Source organism: Cetorhinus maximus, chromosome 3, assembly GCF_964194155.1.
Source record: "Cetorhinus maximus chromosome 3, sCetMax3.hap1.1, whole genome shotgun sequence".
In the NCBI taxonomy this organism is placed as follows: Eukaryota; Metazoa; Chordata; class Chondrichthyes; order Lamniformes; family Cetorhinidae; genus Cetorhinus; species Cetorhinus maximus.
In genome coordinates this window covers 176,331,784-176,352,738 of record NC_135881.1, presented here as the reverse complement: position 1 = coordinate 176,352,738, position 20,955 = coordinate 176,331,784, and the positions used below count along the sequence as shown (strand labels likewise).

The 20,955-nt window shown below is 42.4% G+C and overlaps 1 protein-coding gene across 1 annotated transcript in view; it reads left to right on the top strand.

Moving 5' to 3' along the window:
* tdp2b (tyrosyl-DNA phosphodiesterase 2b) overlaps positions 1-20,124 on the top strand; it is a 39,166-nt gene extending 19,042 nt beyond the window's left edge. Inside the window, exons 5-7 of the mRNA XM_078539314.1 lie at positions 10,195-10,313; positions 13,027-13,197; positions 19,331-20,124. Coding sequence (XP_078395440.1) covers positions 10,195-10,313; positions 13,027-13,197; positions 19,331-19,609 — 569 coding nt within the window. The 3' untranslated portion in view covers positions 19,610-20,124. The remainder of the gene's footprint in view (positions 1-10,194; positions 10,314-13,026; positions 13,198-19,330) is intronic.
* The last annotated feature ends 831 nt before the right edge of the window (positions 20,125-20,955 follow it).

Genomic DNA, 20,955 nt, shown 5'->3' with positions numbered 1-20,955 from the left:
CCCATTCTACTCTGTCTCTTCAGAAGACAACACCTTTTTTATAGCCCAACCCCCTTACAATAAAGGCTAATATACCATGTGCCTTCTTAGTTGCTTGCAGTACCTGCATGTTACGGACAGGAGGGGGTTTAATTTAAATAGCCCTGATCTCTCCTCTTGCCACCCATCCGCAAACAGAAAGGTGTTTTGAGTTGCTTCCTCCTTTATAAGCGGTCATGTATTTCCCAACCCTTTGGTTTTGGTGTGATCCAATGTTTCTATTGATAACTCCACAGCAAACTCGAGATGGGATGAACTTAAAGGGTTAGTTTATTTGCACACACTCAAATTGTGTGTTTGGGGGGGGCGCGGGTGGCAGGTGGGCTCGCTACATTACCTCCTGTGCACTCATAGTAAAAAGGGGATAGAGAAAATAAAGATTTACAGGGCAAAGACCACAGGAAAGAATTATTGTTTCACGTGGGTTCCAGAGTCCAGAATCAAAGGCATTCCTTCACAGAAACCCACAGGCTGAAACCGATGCTGTAAAATTCACTTTTCCAGTGGAGTTGACTTCACACAATGAGAGAGGCACGCAGGGATGAATCAGTCTTGCAGGCAACGATACAGAGTTCCAGTAGAAACGGTGTAGATGGGGCCAGGTATTCAGTCTGGGCAGAGTCCCTTTTCTGTGCTGCTGCTGGTTAGATGGTAAAATAGCAGACTGAGTTTGCAATACAGCAAGGCAATATAACTGGTTCCACCAGCTAGAGGTTCACGTCACATGACTTCTGCCTCACCACATTGTCTTTGACAAAGGATGTCTATTCCTTGTGTGGGCTCCAGAGAGGGTTAAATGTCCTAAGTCTGTTTAGATGGAGATAGTAAATAGCTGACGCCTAAGCACTGATTCTTGTGGCTTTACTGCACCTTGGCCCCAGTGTTGATGTGCTCAAGTCCTGTTACCCTGAGTGCAAAGATTTACCTGCCAAAGGAAATAGGTTAATTTGGAGGGCTGGAGGAGTAACAGTCCTAAACAGACTTAGGCTTACCAATAAATGCAGCACTCAAAAATGCCTGTTTCTAGCCAATGAAGCTCTTGGTCCTCTTTAGTATGCTGCAGAAAAACTTAACTACTTTTTGTTGAGAGCCACTGGATTTGAAAATTTCTTGTGCCTGTGGAACTCTTCAACTCAGCTTAGCCCATCACCATACAGGGGCTGGGCTGTTGATCACCTTTCTACAAGATGTTGACCGAGGCACTATCACCAGAGTTGTACCAATTGGATATATTGGATATCTATACTTAAAGGGCTTGCATTTATGTAACATCTACCTTTGATGAACATAGCACATTCTAAAGCCATGATTTTGAAGCATTATGCCTGTTGCAGTATAGGATACGTGGCAACACAGAAAGGTCCTGCAAACTGTAATGAGATAAATGACCATATCATTTGATTTGGGTGTTGGTTGAGGGTAAATGTTGTGGCCAGGACATTGGGAGATGTGGCCGTCTTTGAATAGTGCAGTAGGATTTTGTATGTTCAACTGAGAAGAGATTTGGTTTAATGTTGCATCAGAAAGATGGCACCTCCAGCAGTGCAGCACTCCGTCAGTACTGCACTGAAGTGCCAGCTTATATTATGTGTTTAGGGCTCTGGAGTGGGACTTGAGCTCATTATTTTCTGACTCAGCTTGATGGTAGCATTCTCACCTAAGGCTGACACCTTTATTAAATCTTTTAAGTGGTAAACTGCTACAACTGTGCCTGAAGATTCTGCATTGGTCCAAAAGGCTGGCACCAAGTATCAGCAACTAAGGTTCATGCACACTAGGGGCAGGGACATGGTGCAATACTTTTAAATACAAAGCCAACCAGCAGAAACCTCCAGGAACTGGGGAGGCACAAAGAGGTCGGGGTGCTCATGTACACACTAAAAATTAGATGGGTGCACTAATAAATCAAAATGACTAATGGAACATTGTCCTTTATCTCAAGGGAGCTTGAACACGAAAGTAAGGAAGTGTACCTTCAGTTGTACAGAGACTTGGAACCCATCTGGAATACTGCTTTCAGTTTTGGCATCGCATCTCCGGAAGGATTTATTCCCCTTGGAGGGGATGCAATGCAGATTCATTCAGGGATTAGAGGGTTGAAATATGAGGACAGGTTGCATAAACATTGAGAGATGCTTTGAGTGAGGTGTTTAAATGAAATAAAGGAATTCGATACAGTAATTACAGAGAAACTATTTACTATTTCCGCTGGGGGAATCTCAAATGAGTAGCATAATAAAATTAGAGCAAGGCCATCGGGAACAATTCAGGATGCACTTCTTCACACAGGGCAGTTGAAATCTGAAATCCTGTACCTGCAAAAGGCTGTAGATACTGGAGCTGTTGAAAATTTAAAGACTGAAATTGACACCTTTACCTAATGAAAATCTATCAGGGGATATGGAGCAAAGGTCAGTGAATGGGAAACATAAATTGGAGCAGGAGCAGACTATTTGGCTCCTGGAGCCTGCTCTGCCATTCAGTAAGATCATGCCTGATCTGATCTTGGCCTCAACTCCCTTCCCTGCCTTTTCCTGAAACACTTGACTCCCCTGTTGTTCAAAAATCTCTCTGTTTGAACCTTGCAACCACCTCTGTTATGGTTATCAGATCATACCCATTTGTTTCTATTTGTGCTGTCAATTAATCAACCTTTATGAATTCTGCATGCATTCGGATAAAAGACCCTTTAATTCTGTCCTTTTTACCATTTTTCACTATTCTGACCCTATTTGCTGATGCACTCTTATATTTGTTTGCCCTGTCCTTGCCTGTCACACTCTGGTTATTATTACCCATGTTATTACTCTTAACTGTTACCTTCGCCTTCCTCTTTAACTTTCTAAATTTTCCTCACCTGAACCCTCACCCGCTACTATTTAGTTTAAAGCCCTCCCTACAGCCCTAGTCATTCGATTCACCAGGACACTGGTCCCAGTAGGTTTCAAATGAAACTCCCCCTAATGAAACAGCTCCCTTCTACTTCCCTGGTACTGGTGCCAGTACCCAGTGAATCGAAATCCATTTCTTCCACACCAATCTTTGAGCCACTCTCTGACCTTATTTGCCCTACGCTAATATTCTTGTGGCTCAGGTAGTAATCCAGAGGTGACCCAGATTACCTTTGTGGTTCTGCATTTTAATTTGTCTCCTAGCTGCTCATGCTCTCTCAGCAGAACCTCTTTCTTAATCCTACCTAAGGTGCTGGTACCTATGTGGACTCCAACAACTGGATCCTTCCCCTCCACTCCCAAGTTTCTCTCAAGACCAGAGATATCCTAAGCCCCAGCACTGGACAGGCGCAGCCTTCGGGACTCGTGCTGTTGGCTGCAGAGAACAGTATCTATCCCCTGACCTATGCTGTCCCATACTACTACATTCCTTTTTATCCCCCCACCCCACCCCTGCCACCCAACTTGAATGGCCCCCTGTATCTCAGGGCTGCGGTCAGTTTGGTTCCTGCAGCCCCTGCTCATGTGCATATAAGATGCAAGATCCTCGTACCTGTTGGACATGTGCAAGGGCTGAGGCTCCTCCAGTGCTATCTTCTAGATCCCCAAACTCACCTCACTCATAGTTGCATCCTCCTGTCCCTGGCCACAGAATAAATCTGAAGTACTTAACCTTAACAAGTGCGACTGCCTCCTGGAACAAAGCATCCAGGTAACTTTCTTCCTCCCTGATGCACCACATTGTCCGAAGCTTGATTCCAGCTATTCAACTCTCAGCAAATGTTCCTTGAGCTGCAGACACTGCAGTTGTGGTTGCTGTCCTCTGCCCTCCATATATTGTAGCTGCAACACATTACCTATCCTGCCATCTCTATTGTCTTTTATTTAATTATGCTACAATCAAGTGAGGACGGGTTGCAAGGACTCCCCATTTTCCCCCCACTCCTCAATTGATTGTAACAATATTGTTTGAAATTTATAAAGATGAATGTGCCAATTCAGTATGTACTTAACAGTTTATGTGCTGATTGCAAAGAACTCGGTCCGACAGACTTTCTTGAGTCATGCAAAATTATAAGTTATGAAGTAGAGGAGGTTAACTTTTGGCTAAATTAAGATTCAATGATCAAAGGTAAATAAATAGAGTTCAGATTCCTTCGCTGTTGTTCTTGGCAGTTCTTTAAACAGTGGCCCTTGTTTTTTTTTGCCCCTGGAGATGCTGGAATTTTTAAGTCTCCAGAATTTCTGTCTCTTGTTCCCAGTATGATATAAGCAGGCAGAATTCACTTTAGTTGAAAGAGAGAGAGAGGCACACAGCCTTATTGCTGCCTTCAGCTGTTTCTTCTCTAGACTTGTGCTTCTCCTGCATGTCACAAAAGCACAAGCTTATAATCATAGCTTTTCACACGTGGGTTTTCGGTGATGTGACAGCTGCTATTGGTACACAATGGAGGGCAATCCATATTAATGAAGGAGCTTTGATCTTCCATTGTTAAAGCTATCAAGATGCCATCGAAATGGATAAGGGTCCTTAGCACCCTCCTTGCAGAATGAGTTTTCTTAGTCCCTCATTGTTCCTGGTAGTTTCTGGGATCAGAAAGCCTAGTGGCCCATCGTCCTTATGTTTTGTAGAGAATTCAGACAATGGCAGGTGTGAAGCCCGTCAGGGGAATGCCCAGACACATCCCCTGGCAAATCCACGTTCAGAGGCTTCCAAGCTTGGCCAAGTTGTAGATCAGGTGACTTCTGCAGCCATTTTAAAACAGTGCCTTTGCAATTCTAACTGTTTCTTTCCTTTCTAAAAACACAATCCAAGGCGTTATACCAGTGGATGAAACTAATGATTAGTAGTTCAATAGTTCACATTGTGACAGTTAGGTTTTCAAATTTTGACATATCAGTCAATTGTCCATTTGTAGTTTTTAATCTGGGTAATAGCTTTGTTTAATTTACTAAATTTAGTTATATGCTTTACGTCTTTGATGTGATGGTTTCGATTTTTATCTCTGCTCCCTTGACTGGGAGACCTGTAAGTGGGATTTGGTCGTCGTTTCGTTGACATTAGTTACAGATTCGAGAATTCAAGAATCCGCTCGACAGGATAGACCACAAGAAGGCTGTCATCATCCACCCCAATGCCTGTGAATTGAAACCCATTTCTCCCACACTAAACTTTGAGCTACGCTGCTGCCATGTGTCAAACTACTCTGGGTGCTGTGGACATTTCTGTGCAACAGAAGGATTAAGGTCTACTCATGAGGCAAAGTCCAGCACTCCGAGAACACTCAACAACAGTCTCCAACAGAGTAGTGCCCTGGCACTGACGCTTTAACATCTACATAAGTGACATGCCCACCACATCACAAATATTAATTTATGCCGACGATATTGATTTGACAACTTGAGTAAAATCTTTCTGTGATATGAAAGCTACACTAAACTCTGACCTGTCAAAAAATGACAATATTTCTGCAAGTGGAGACTGCATGCAATCAAACCCAGCCATGTCCATCATTTCTACATTCTACCTTAAAAATTGTAAGGCACACAACACGCTAAAATGTCGCCTGCTGTGGAGAAAAAGTACGGCATGGCCCAACTCTACCTACCTTGGAGTGACCCTTGTCCGCTCCCTAACATACCATCACCACCTCCAAAAGACCACCAATCACTTACCTGTTTCCTGTGACGTCACACTCTGATGTATATTTTTTGAATACGGACTGTCTGTTCCCAGCTTAACTATTTTATTATAATAAAATAAAAGCAAAAAACTGCCGTTGCTGGAAATCCAAAACAAAAACAAAAATACCTGGAAAAACTCAGCAGACCTGACAGCATCTGTGGAGAGGAACATAGTTAACGTTTCGAGTCTGTGTAACTCTTCAACAGAACTAAGGAAAAATAGAAAAGAGGTGAAATATAAGCTGGTTTAAGGGGTGTGGGACAAGTAGAGCTGGATAGAGGGCCAGTGATAGGTGGAGATAACCAAAAGATGTCACAGACAAAAGGACAAAGAGGTGTTGAAGCTGGTGATATTATCTAAGGGATGTGATAATAAAGATAGCCCTAGTGGGGGTGGGGTGGGGGGAAGTGATCCAAATAGGCTAAAAGGCAAAGATAAAACAATGGATGGAAATACATTTAAAAATAATGGAAATAGGTGGGAAAAGAAAAATCTATATAAATTATTGGAAAAAAGGGGGATCGGAAAAGGGGGTGGGGATGGAAGAGAGAGTTCATGATCTAAAATTGTTGAACTCAATATTCAGTCCAGAAGGCTGTAAAGTGCCTAGTTGGAAGATGAGGTGCTGTTCCTCCAGTTTGCGTTGAGCTTCTCTGGAACAATGCAGCAGGCCAAGGACGGACATGTGGGCATGAGAGCTGGGTGGAGTGTTGAAATGGCAAGTGACAGGGAGGTCTGGGTCATGCTTTCGGACAGACCAAAGGTGTTTGTTTTGGATTTCCAGCATCCGCAGTTTTTTGCTTTTATTTTATTATAATAAGAGTTATGCTGGGAACAGACAGACTGTATTCAAAAAATATACATCAGAGTGTGACGTCACAGGGAAACAGGTAAGTGATTGGTGGTCTTTTGGAGGTGGTGATGGTATGTTAGGGAGCAATCAAGGGTCACTCCAAGGAACTCTTTTATTTGCTGAGTTCCCACTCCTTCTGGTCTCGGACTTGCTCTGCTGTGGCACTTTCATCCGCTCTGGTCTCGCTGAGTTCCTGCTCCTTGTGTCAGGTGCAGATCAGTCATGATCTGACTGGCAGAGCAGGCTTGAAGTGGTGAATGGCTTTATTCCTTGTGCTCCTATTTCTTGCTGAGCTAGTGTGACTGGAGCATGTGTTGACCTGCAGGAAATCTATTCCCTGTAGCTTTCCCCCAGCTCTTTGTCTGCCCTTAAATGACCTTTTAGGATCAATTTTCATGAGGCATCATCCTCCTCTCTAGTTGTATCCTGTTATTGATGTCCTTAAGAGTACGTAAAAGAAAATGAAACACTTCAGGTTTCAAAGTGTGCTTGGCAGTCATATTTATCAGAATAGTTAGAGGATAGGTGGTGGTTGAGAGATCAAGCAGTGATCAAGACAATCTAGGTATTGATGATTGTTGGCATGAGAGTTGCATGAAGTTATAGATTGAATGCAATGGTGGTGCAACATTAACTGACAACAAACTTCGACAACTTGTAGTTGGGTCAGAGGTGCAGAAGTTTACACGTTACTGATCTATTGAGAAACTGCGAGTGCGTCAGAGTAAATTCTCATTGACCAAATGACACCAAATGGTGAAGGTGACAAAGTTGAATTTATAGTTGTATGGCTTTGCTGATTTTTTTATTGATTCATTTCTTAAATGTGCTTTAATTAGTCAATCAAAATATAAAACACAGGTCATTAGGACTAAATGTGGTAATGGAGTTTGTCTTCCAACCTTGCTTTAAGGTACTTGCTCAAACCTCTATATTTGGCAGTGAGAAAAGTAAATACACTAACTGTTCTAATGTCAATGCTGTAGATTTATTTTGCTGTTTTGAGCTTTTGTGTTAATAAAAGTGCACTCTGGATATCCGGTATACTAGCTATTTCCCGAACCACCTTCTGAGATGCGTTCTCTACTTAAGTGGAGCCGATAATGCTGTATAATGATGTCAGGTGGAATGTAAAATCCCTTTTAGATAAATGCTGCCCTCAGCTTGCTCTTGCACATACATGTGAAACATTGAATCCAACCTTTATTTGTAGAAACAAAAAGCTAAAAGCTACTGCGGATGCTGGAAATCCAAAACAAAAACAGAATTACCTGGAAAAACTCAGCAGGTCTGGCAGCATCAGTGGAGAAGAAATCAGTTGACGTTTCGAGTCCTCACAACCCTTCGGCAGAACTGAAGTATAGTTAGGAGAGAGGTGAAATATAAGATGGTCTAAGGTGGGGGGCGGGGGGAGAGAGAAGTTGAGGGTGGGGTGGTTGTGGGAATAAGCAAGCAGTGATAGGAGAAGATAATCAAAAGATGTCACAGACAAAAGGATCAAAGAGGTGTTGAAGGTGGTGATATTATCTAAGAAAAGTGCTAATTAAGAATGGAAGGCAGGATACTCAAGGTACAGCTCTAGTGGGGGTGGGGTGGAAAGACTAACAAAGTTTTAGTTTTAGATTTAAAAATAATGGAAATAGGTGGGAAAAGAAGAATCTATATAAATTATTGAAAAAAAAGGGGGAGGGGGAAGAAACGGGGTGGGGAGGGGGAGTTTAAGATCTAAAGTTTTTGAATTCAGTATTCAGCCCGGAAGGCTGTAACGTGCCTAGTCAGAAGATGAGGTGCTGTTCCTCCAGTTTGCGTTGGGCTTCACTGGAACAATGCAGCAAGCCAAGGACAGACATGTGGGCAAGAGAACAGGGTGGAGTGTTGAAATGGCAAGCGACAGGGAGGTTTGGGTCTTTCTTGCGGACAGACCACAGGTGTTCTGCAAAGCGGTCGCCCAGTTTGCGTTTGGTCTCTCCAATGTAGAGGAGACCGCATTGGGAGCAACGAATGCAGTAGACTAAGTTAGGGGAAATGCAAGTGAAATGCTGCTTCACTTGAAAGGAGTGTTTGGGCCCTTGGACAGTGAGGAGAGAGGAAGTGAAGGGGCAGGTGTTGCATCTTCTGCATGGGCATGGGGAGGTGCCATAGGTGGGAGTTGAGGAGTAGGGGGTGATGGAGGAGTGGACCAGGGTGTCCCGGAGGGAACGATCCCTACGGAATGCCGCCAGGGGGGGTGAAGGGAAGATGTGTTTGGTGGTGGCATCATGCTGGAGTCGGCGGAAATGGCGGAGGATGATCCTTTGAATGCGGAGGCTGGTGGGGTGATAAGTGAGGACAAGAGGGACCCTATCATGTTTCTGGGAAGGAGGAGAAGGCGTGCGGGCGGATGCGCGGGCTATGGGCCGGACACGGTTGAGGGCCCTGTCAACGACCATGGGTGGAAAACCTCGGTTAAGGAAGAAGGAGGACATGTCAGAGGAGCTGTTTTTGAAGGTAGCGTCATCAGAACAGATGCGACGGAGGCGAAGGAACTGAGAGAATGGGATGGAGTCCTTACAGGAAGCGGGGTGTGAGGAGCTGTAGTCGAGGTAGCTGTGGGAGTCGGTAGGCTTGTAATGGATATTGGTGGACAGTCTATCATCAGAAATTGAGACAGAGAGGTCAAGGAAGGGAAGAGAAGTGTCAGAGATGGACCATGTGAAAATGATGGAGGGGTGGAGATTGGAAGCAAAATTAATAAATTTTTCCAGGTCCCGACGAGAGCATGAAGCAGCACCGAAGTAATCATCGATGTACCGGAGAAAGAGTTGTGGGAGGGGGCCGGAGTAGGACTGGAACAAGGAATGTTCCACATACCCCATAAAGAGACAGGCATAGCTGGGGCCCATGCGGGAACCCATAGCCACACCTTTTATTTGGAGGAAGTGAGAGGAGTTAAAGGAGAAATTGTTCAGTGTGAGAACAAGTTCAGCCAGACGGAGGAGAGTAGTGGAAGCCCGTTTTAGTCTTGGCTTAACACAGAGCAGAGTGACAACAGTTTTTTTAAAAAAAACCCAGATGCTGGAAATCCAAAATATAAACAGAAAATGGTGGAAATGCTCAGCAGGTAAGGCAGCACTTGTGGAATGAGAAACAGTTGTTTCAGGTCAATAACCTTTGGTTGTGTTCCACCTGGCATTTCCATACTCTGCCATCAGTTCTGACAATAGGTCATCAACCTGAAACATTAAATCTGTTTCTCTTTCTGCAGATGCTTCCTGACCTATTGAATATTCCAACGCTTTTTTTATTCGAGCAGCATGGGTCTTAAATCTTGTGCATCTCCCACTTCCCATTATTGATGGCCATGCCTTCAGCTGCCTAACCCTTAAGCTTTGGAATTCCTTCCTTGGAACTCTATGCCTATCTGCCTCTAGTTGCTCTCCTTCTCGCCAATTCTTAAAGCCTACCTCACCTGTCCTAATATGTCTGTCTGGTTCATTGTCAACTTTTGTTCAATGCTACTATGAAGTGCCTTGGGACATTTTACTATGTCAAAGACATTGTATAAATGCAAGTTACTGCAAACTTCAATGAATGAGGTTGCATGGAGTGGAGCTACCTTTAGGGAGAAGAGGAAAGAGGTTTTATTTAAAAAAGAAACATAAAGCATGTATTTTTTCTCTGTTTAGGAGATGAAGATGACTACTACACAGCCATTATGCTGAAAACATCCCGAGTGAAATTGTTGAAACAAGAAATAACACCTTTTCCAACCTCCTCCATGAAGAGAAACCTTCTCACTGTTCAGGTAAGAGGGATGTACAGTGATCCATCCGAAGAGAAAATCAGTTATCAGTTGTCATATCGTACAAAGAACCAGCTTTATAAACTGCATCCTAGTCATCTTTCTTGAGGGGGAAAATCCTTTTGCAGTGCATACATTAAAAAAAATGTTTAATTCTCATGTAAAAGTTCTGAAGATCAAGCTCATTGGTAGGTGAGCATAATGTGTGTGGTTGAATGTTACTTTGCACTTATAAATAGATGTGTTTTGAGTAGAATTAGAGGTGGAATAAAGAGTTACATCAGCAAACATGCTTTAATTGGACAAGAATTTTTCATACCACAGATTAACTCCAGAGCCTCTAATCATGCCTCTCCAACCTGTACAGTCATCTCAGCTATACCTCCAGAATAGCTCCTTGGTCACTTCTCTTTCCCCATTACACCCAGCTGTAATCTGTTAAGGAAAAGGCTCCAATCTCCTCATAAGTGGTTAGCAGTTAGAATGCACTGCCTATAAAGTGGTGGATAAAGATTCAATACTAGCTTTCAAAAGAATATTGGCTAAGTACTTGGAGGGGCAAAGGTTGTAGGGGTATAGGGAAAGAGTGGACAAGTGGGGCTAATTGGATTGCTCTTCGAAAGACTCAGTGCAACTTAGAATCATACAGAATAGATCAGCCAAAATATTCTCCAGCTGGCATCCCTTTTAGTTTTTGCCAGAGCCTACGTGCTTCTGGCTTTGACTTCCATCTGCCTCCCCAGCTGCCACTTTTGGCTTTGTCAGGAGGTTTTGTGCAATACTTGACCTCTAGCTTGCCAGCCTTTTCTATACATGCTTTGATACCATATGCATTTTCTCCAGTGCTAAGGCACCCATGATTCCTTTCTGAAGTACTGAGGGTTTTTTTTTTTAACATTGCTGCTTATTTACAGCTGACCATACCTTTCTGGAATTTCCATGGTGTGTTTAAAACTGTTTTGCACTGCGATTTCCACCAAGGGGAAGGAGGCAGGTCCCAAATCCACCTCTGCTGGAACGGAGATCGAACCCCTTGCTGTTGGCACCAATCTGATCCAGATTGGCCGTGCAGCTAACTGAGCCAATGGTGTTGCATGTGACAACATACAGTTTTACACATATGTTGTAACCCAGAGCTATGGACAGTAATGGTACAATTTATTTTCATACATGGCTGACCAAGAAACCCTCTGCTCTTGCCACCTGCCATTGGCATATGTTGGAAGGATTTGCAAGTTGATACTCAACCTGTTTAGCCACATTATGAATGCAACTTTCTTGGCCATCGAGCCCTGGAGTGAGACTTGAACCCGGAGCTTCTAGCTCAGAGGCAGGGACTCTACCACTGTACCACAAGATCTCCCCTTAAAATTGTATGTAGCAAAGGTAGTTTCTGCACCATGCCTGTGTTTGTGGAAAGCTTAAACCAGTCAATGGGAACTGCTGCAGCTAGTCAAATCCTGGCTAGAATGATGATGATTGGATCATTCCCATGTCTGCCTTGCGTATACATGACTGATTCCATAAACACAATTTGTATCATGTAACTATCCTGCACTCCATTTTAGGGGAGGAGAAAATGCTACTTTTATTAGAAGACTGCTATAGTTTCAGTCAGGCATTCTGTTTGTTATAGCTCATAGCGACGCTTTGCTACAAAAAAGACTGCTGTAAGTCCTGCCCTAAATCCAGCCCTGCCTCCAGTTCAATCGCTGACATTGGTACCAATACTCCCTTTCCAAAATAATTTCATAAGGATGACAGAGTTGCTCCTGTCTTATCAATATAATGACCAATTTTGCATGGGAACTCTTTCCCCTCCACCTTTTTAAGGGGCACAATTAATAAAGGAACTCAACTTAAAATGTACTTTCAACAAAACGAAAGGAAACTTTTATAAAGCTAGGTCATAATATAATTGTTAGTGTCTCTCTATTCTCCTTGCATGCCAACTGGGATATAATGCGACTATTGAAATTTGAAGGAGTAAGAGAGTTCAGTTCACAGTATCACAGTCACAGTATCTTTACAGTGCAGAAGGAGGCCATTCAGACCATCGAGTCTGCATTGGTTCTCTGAAAGAGCATTCCACCTGGTCCCACTCCCCTGTCTTATCCCCGTAATCTTGCACATTCTCTCTTTTTTCGGTGGGCAATCTAATTACCCTTTGAATACCTCGATCAAATCTGCCACTACCACCCTTTTCAGGAAGTTTGTTTTAGACTCCAACCACCCTCTGGGTGAAAAAGCTTTTCCTCATCACATTTACTCCTTTTGCCAATTATTTTGAATCCATGCTCTCTAGCTCTTGATGCTCTCTTGAGTGGGAACAGTTTCTCACCTTGGATTTTGCTGGCATCATCTTGACAAAACTCAAATAACAAAGTTTAAAATCTAACTCTTCCTCCTCCCCCTGCATGAAATATAACATTGGATGCTAATTGGTGATTCCTTTCCCATGTAGCTGAGGAAGGTTTAAACATTGCTCTTTAACTTCCATTTCTCAAAATTCTAGCAAATTACTCAATTAGTTTCTAAGGGAAACAGAATCTTTTATAAGATATTGGAACATCTTTTAAACGTGGCTTTTCATGTGAAGGAAATGGATTGTGAATTGCAGATAGTGTGACGTTCCAGCATTGCAATGGCAGTTTCATAGAAGTGCTAAGAAATAATGTCAAATTAGTGTCCTTGCTCTGTCCTCCCTTTGTTACAGGTAAACATTGCAGGCAATGAACTCTGCTTAATGACTTCCCACCTGGAGAGCACTAAGGCACATTCTCAGGAACGGATGAAACAGCTGGAGATTGTCCTGAAGAAAATCAAAGAAGCACCAGAGAGTGCCACTGTAATATTCGGAGGTGACACCAATTTGAGAGACCAGGAGGTGAGTATGTTACCAAAAGTACGTTAGGGCTTCATTCGTTTTGCCCAGCTTTCATAGGATTGCTTATGATATATGACACAGAAACACAGGCCATTTGGCCTAACTACTCCATGCCAGAGTTTATGCTTCATTTGAGCCTCTTCCCACCTTTGCTTATGTAAATCTATTATTGTAACCCTCTACTTCCTTCTCCCTCATGCTTTGAATATGCTTTCAGAAATAAGGATAACTATTTTGCACCAGGTATGAATTTTTATCTTTGTCATTTGTTGATATTCCACACCCATAAATACTGGGGAGAGAAAGATAATAGAGGGGGAAAACCATTAGGGCATTAATGGTGTACTGCCACCATGACCTTCCCGAGCATAAAGCTTTCTTATGATAATGTACCTCAGTTCCTGTTCTCTACTGGCAAAAAATTCTGCTGCTGTCCTAAGAAAATTTTTCTTTCCAAGGTTAACCTTTTTTCTGAAACCTGCCTTCATTCATCCCTCTTTCTTTTACCTTGTCACTTCTCCAACACTTCACAAGCTTGATAGTTGTTTAGACTAGGAACTTTGGACTTATACCTAAGAAAAGTTATGGGTGGGGCTATATGATCACTATTTATATAGCCACTTTCAGGGAACCTCCTCTATTTTCTTTGCACTCTTGTTTAAGAGTCAGATAGGAATTTTATTTTTCCCACTTAGAATAAGATTATACCTCATTGACAATAAGGCGATGAGAAATTTCAGCTACCCCATTCAACAGAAAAAAAACACAAATTATTGCTTTGGCCCATACATTAATCCTGAGCTGAATGAAAATGTATTATCTAGTCGAAAAAAAAATTGCCTTTTTAAGGTCTTCGAGAACAAAATGCCTTGCTGCCTCTGTTCTCATTATCCTTCCATCATGTGTCCACCGAACTTGCATGGGAGGTGAAAGACAGAATACTGTATAAAGAAGTCACAACATGAAACCAGGCGAGTTGGTCCAGCCAGCTCAGGTCTGCATATACTTCCACATGGGCAAATATTTTTAAACACTGTTACTCACCCTGTTCCCATCTCCCTTCAGCTCCTTTTCCTTCATCCATCTATCCAGTCTCATCAGGTCAATTTCTGTCTAGCTGACTAATCCTGGAAGTGAAATCCCACAGCCTACAACTCCCAGTGAAGATGCTTCTCCTGCCCTCTTTTCGAAATCTCTGACGTTTAATCTTGTATCTGGGCCCCTTGTTTTTGACCTCTCAAATACTGGAAGCCATCTTCTCAATTTAGAAAATAAATGGAATATTCAATTTAAATTTAAAATTGTCTCAGAAAAATACACTGCAGCAACTCTATATATAGGCTTGTATGTAATAATATGGTAAACAACCAGTCATCATTTGCCCCCATAGCCTCATAGCTGCATATTGATGATCAACACTAATATGGGATACAGTAGCATGGTGGTTATATTGCTGCTGCTTGTAGCTGCTCCTACCAGAACATCTGCTGCCATGCTATGTCACACTTGTCTGTCTTGTGCCATCCTCACACATCCACTGTAACTCGTCTGCAACCGCTCTGACATCTCTCATCGAACCATAGTTGAACCCTCTTTCTGCTGCCCTCCATTTTGCCCCCTAGGAGAGATCTCTACAGCTTTTCAGCTCTGATCAAATGGCCAAAATACTGATATTTTCTTTTCTGGATGTCAATTTTTAGAGTTCTACCTCTTTTGTCTTATGATCTGTATAGGGAATTTTAAACATTTGTCTTAGCATCCACATTTCAAAGGCCTTTATTTATTTCCATGGATCTTTATTTATTGTCCAGACTTCTGAGGCATACAGGAAAGTGGATAGAATGTAGTATGAGTTTTTTTCCTTGTTACAAGCTTGAATTTCATTTTGTTAACCTATCCTTATCTTCATGAAATTCCTTCTGGCCTTTTCTATCCTTCTGAATTCAGCATCACATGTACCATTTTTTCTTATCATTTGTCCTAAGTAGGCAAACTTATCTACTTCTTGTTGTTATTATTGGACCATTTATCCAGAGGCCAGGACTAATGACCCAGTCACATGAGTTCAAATCCCACTACAGCAACTGGGAAATTTAAATTCAGTTAATTAAATTAATCTGGAATTAAAAATAACTAGTGTCAGTAATAGAGAATGTGAAACTACTGGATTGTCATAAAACTAGTTCTCTAACTGCCATCCTTTCCCAGACTCTCAGCAATGTGGTTGACCCTTAACTGCTTCTTAGCGAGCTACTGAATTATATCAAAACCACTATGAAAAGCTGTAATTATAAATAAAACTAGACCAACCTAACTGGCAGTGACCCAAAAGCAGCTATGGCACACCCAACCCAGTCGACCTTGCAACGTTCCTCACTAACATCTGCTGATTTGTGTCAAAATTGGGAGAGCTGTCCCACAGACCTATCAAACAATAACCTGACATAATCATACTCACTGAATCAAACCTTACAGCCAAAGTCTCAGACTCCTCTATCACCATCACTGAGTAAGTTCTGTTCCATCAGAGGTGGTGGCGAAATGGTATACAGTGGGGAGGGAGTTGCCCTGAGAGTCCTCAATATTGACTCCAGATCCCATGAACCACATGTCATCAGGTCAAACATGGTCAAGGAAACCTTCTGATTACCACCTACTGCCCCCTATCAGCTGATGAATTGGCATTCCACCATGTGGAACACCATTTGGACGAAGCACTTAAATGTAGCAAGGGCAAAGGATGTACTTTGGGTGGGAGACTTCAATGTCCATCACCAAGAGTGACTTGGTAGCACCACTACTGACCGAGCTGGCCAAGTCTGGCAGGAATTATCTGCCAGAATGGGCCTGCAGCAGGTAGTGAGAGAACCAACAAATGGGAAAAACACGTTTGACCTCATCCTCACCAATCCACCTGTCTCGGATGTGTCCATCCATGACAGTATTGATAGGAGTGTCCATGACACAGTTCTGTTGTGGAGAAAATAGTCCATCCTTACACTGAAGAGACTCTCCATCATTTTGTGTAGAATTACCACTGTGCTAAATGGGATAGATTTTGAACAGATCTAGAAGCTCAAAACTGGCTCTGTGGGCCATCAACAGCAGCAGAATTGTGTTCCACTGTATTTTGTAACCTCATGGCCCAGCTTACCATCAAGCTATGGGATCAACCCAGGTTCAAGGAGGTGTGTAGGAGACCATGCCAGGAAGAGCACCAGGCATACCTAAAAATGAGGTATCAACCTGGTGAAGCTAAACCACAGGACAGCATACATGCTGAACAGTGGAAGCAGCATATGATAGCGCTAAATTATCCCACAACCAGTTAATCAGGTCAGAAGTCTGCAGTCCTGCCACTTCCAGTAGATAATGGTAGTGGAAACTTAAACAACTAACAGGAGGCAGAGGTGGCTCTGTGAACATTCCTGTCCTCAAATGATGTGGGAGTCCAGCATGTAAATGAAAAAGATAAGACAAGGTGTTTTTAACAATCTTCAGCCAGAAGTGCTGAGTGGATGCCCCTTTTCAGCAAATTCAATTCATTCCACATAATATCAATAAACAGGTAAGTGCACTGGATACAGCAAAGGCTATGGGCCTGACAGCATACCAGCTGTAGTGCCGAAGACTTTTGTTTTGGAACTAGCCGTACTTCTGGTCAAGCTTTTCCAGTACAGTTACAACACTGGCATCTACCTGACAATGTAGAAAATTGCCCAGATATGTCCTGTCCACAAAAAACAGAACAAATCCAATCTGGCTAATTACCATCCCATCAGTTCACACTAAATCAGCATAATGATGGAAAAAGTGTCGTTGACAGTGCTATCAAGTGGCACCTCCCCACCGATAACTTCCAGTGCTTGGTTTGGGTTCCGCTAGGGCCACTTGACTGCAGACCTCATTACAGTCTTGGCTAAACAGAGGTGAGATGAGAGTGACTGCCCTTGACATCAAGGCAGCATTTGACCAAATGTGGCATCAAGGAGCCCTAGCAAAACTGAAATCAATGGGAAACTTTCTGCTGTTTGGAATCATACCTAGCACAAGGAAAGATGGATGTGCTTATTGGAGGTAAATCATCTCAGTCTCAGGACATCGCTGGAGTTGTTCCTTGGGGTAGTGTCCTAGGCCCAACCAATTTCCGTTGCTTCTCTCCATCATAAGATCCGAAGTTCATATGTTTACTGATGATTGCAGTGTCCAGTCGGATTTGCAATTTCTCATAATGAAGTAGTCCGTTCCCCCATGCAGCAAGACCTGGACAACATTAAGGCTTGGGCCTAAGTAATGTTTGTCATACAAGAGACAGGCAATGACAAAGCCCAAAATGAGAGAGTCTCAGAAACAACCCCTTGACAGTTCCACAGCATTACCATCTCCGAGTCTCTCACTATCAATATCCCAGGGGTTACCATTGTAAACTTAGCTAGCTAGGTCATACACATACTGTGACTACTAAAGCAGGTCAGAGGCTGGGATTTCTGCAAAGAAGTCACACCTTTTGGCTTCTCAAAGCCTTACCAGCATCTACAAGACAAGTCAGGTGTGTGATGGCATACACTGCACTTGCCTGGATGAGTTCAGCTCCAACAGCACTTATAGGCTAAAGCAGCCTGCTGGCTTTGCACATAATCCACCACCTTAAAACATTCACTCGCTCCACCACTGGTGTGCAGTGGCAGCAGTGTGCACTGTATACAAGACCATTGCAGCAATTAGCCAAGGTTTCTTCGACGTGAATTCCAACCTCCATCACTGAAAGACAAGAGCAACATACCCATGGGAACAGCACCAGCTGCAATCTCTCCTTTTAAGTTGCACACCGTCCTAACTTGCTGTTCCTTCATCGATGCTGGGTCAAAATCTTGGAACTCTTAACTGAACACTGTGGGAGTGCCTTTACCTCATTCACTCTCTAGTGGTTCAAGAAAGTGGTCTCAAGGGCAATTAGGTTTGGGCAATAAATGTTGGCCTTGCCCACAAAACTCTCATCCCTTGAATAAATAAAAGAAGAATCCTGATATGGCATTAATTAGATACTGTGAACTGGAGCAGTTGTGTTAGAGGTTTTCAATGGTGATGGAGAAGCTAACTTGGATCACTATATGACAAAGTGCTTGATTACATGAAGAGTCAGATGAAAGCATTGGTGTATCTCTTGGTATGACATTACATAATGGTGTATCTGCTCAACTCTTACTGTGTGCACACTGATCCTTTGGAATGAACTCTTGTTCCACTGTGGTAGTAGTTAATGATATTAGGCCAGTATACACCATCTGCACAATGAACAGTTTACTGAGGCTGCCAAGTAAATTCTGACCTCATAACCCACAGATCCAAGAGGGAGATGGTCATAGGAAATAAAGGATGTTTTAACAGACTTGCATTGCCCTAGTAAAGCTTGGTCTCTCATTCTCCTGTGTTACCTTCATTTCTATTCTGTCATCCAGTGCTCCCAGCAAACCCCTGCCCTGCAATGGAATATCCAAGGCCATGAACTTTGTAAGGGAGAAGCTAGAAGTATGTACATGCCTCCGTGGAGGCAAACGTGTCACATGAATTCAAATATTGCCTACAGTGTGACTGTTGATCTTTCATTCTGGTTTGTTTTTCATAATCTGTTACAACTGAATGGTTTCAGTGATTTCTATTAAGTTTTCTGGTAAACATTTTTACCAATTTGGTTTTATTATATAATAGTGAGGGGGCCTGATCTTCAGATTGCTTTGCAAAAATCCTTTAGAATTCTTTTCATAACAGAGAATGAATTTAATATCTCTGCTCCAATAAACCCTTAGCAGCTTTCCAGAGGACTTTTTTTTTACTTTATTCTGATGGTAACTCAAGTGAAAGAAAATAAACAATTATTGACTAGGGAGTATTTTGAAATAAGAAGCATTTACTATTACTAGAGTAAACCTGGGTAACTTGTCCTGTTAAGTCACTACATGTTGGAAAGCACCTATCTTCCACGCAGTGTCAGTCCAAGGTGTTGAACTTGAAGAAGGAAGGTATATGGGTTTAAATATCTTAGTGTGCTGTCATCAACATAAAGTTCTGAGTGGCTACTGTTGGAGCATTGTGCAGATAAATCACCTTTTCTCACCGTGAGTTTTCTTTGCAGGTTGCAAAGGTTGGAGGTTTGCCAGCTGGTGTCTTGGACGTCTGGGAATTTTTAAACAAACCTGAACACTGTCGGTATACCTGGGACACTAAAGCCAATAACAACCTGAAGGCCCGTTACACTTGCAGGCTCCGCTTTGACCGTGTGTTTTTCAGGACGGCCAGTGAAGGTCAGATTGTCCCACAGCAGATGACCCTCATGGGACAAGACAAGTTGGATTGTGGACGGTTTTGCAGTGACCACTGGGGGCTCCTATGCGACTTTGATGTCATTTTGTGAGACGAGACTGGTGGGTAGGGTAGAAAGCAATGCTCAAAGTACAATTGCACTTGAAAGTGCTCTGCCTATGTCATTGAGATAACTCAAATATTCATGGTTATTTCTGAGTTAATCAGGTGTCTCTTCAGGTTTTTCCTGATTTAAAATTATCATACTACTTTTCATTTAAGTTTGCAGTCTTATTCTGAAGAGCCAGAGGGGTAGTTTCAGAGTAAAATGGAAAAATTTACGCTGCTGTGATATAAACATTAGATTGTGCTGGAACAGAACTTCCGATAGGCTGGGAGTGCTTAATGCTGAAACCAAGTGCTTCCAGTGGTAATCTGCTCCATTCTTTAGCACATCTCTTGCCTTGATTAATATTAAAAAAAATTATCCTGCAATTTTATTTTTATAATCGCTATGACAGAATGCCTTTTAAATTGTAGCCTTTTCTCTCTGTCTAGTGTAGCTGTGATGGGGAGCTTGGATTTAATGTTGCAATAAAAGACAATTTTTAACTATCTACAAATAAATTACAACGTATTTTATTTTGCCAGGTATATATTATGAATGAAATGCAATTTTTATATTTTTGAAATGGTGCAGGGATGCAGCATGATAGAAGAGCAAAGCGCAGTAGCCTATAGGAAGGAAATGCCTTTTGCACAACTGCCCAGAGTTTTTGATTTCCATTATCCTGTTTGGAAGGAAAGTCGGATGGGAGAGTATATGCAAGGGCACAAAGAGACTTAGAAGCTGACTGAGGAAGAACAGTGTTTACTGAGGCTCTGGGGCTGACTGAGGAAGAACAGTGTTTACTGAGGCTCTGGGGCTGACTTAGGAAGAACAGTGTTTACTGAGGCTCTGGGACTAAGTTACCTGAGCTTATTGTAGCAGGTGTGGTGTACCTGACTGAAACCTATGTGGAAGAGGGTCATTGTGCATTTGTTGCAGCATGCAAACTTTATGTATCCACCCCACTGCCAATTAGTTGGTAAGTGAGGAAAGGAATTGATTCCCACAGCTGTTGAGCCTTTCTGTTGCCAGTAAGTACAGAGGAAGCAGCTTGTTCAGAGTTTACAATTTTGTCTGCGCTGTTGCCCACTGCATTTTTCTTTCTATGCACATATGTTGTATGTTTTTAGCTTCCTTTGTTTTAAGTCTTTTAGCCGCAGCCTCTTTTTTTTTAAAGATTTATATTCCTCATATTTTTCCACAAAAGGAGAATTTATATTGAAGATTGGTTAAACATAATTTTTCAATGTTTCTGGTTATGATGCAAGGAATTCTATATGATGGTACTGATCTCTACCATTGTGATATTGCTACAAATCAACAATACAACAGTGTGCATCTTATTATTG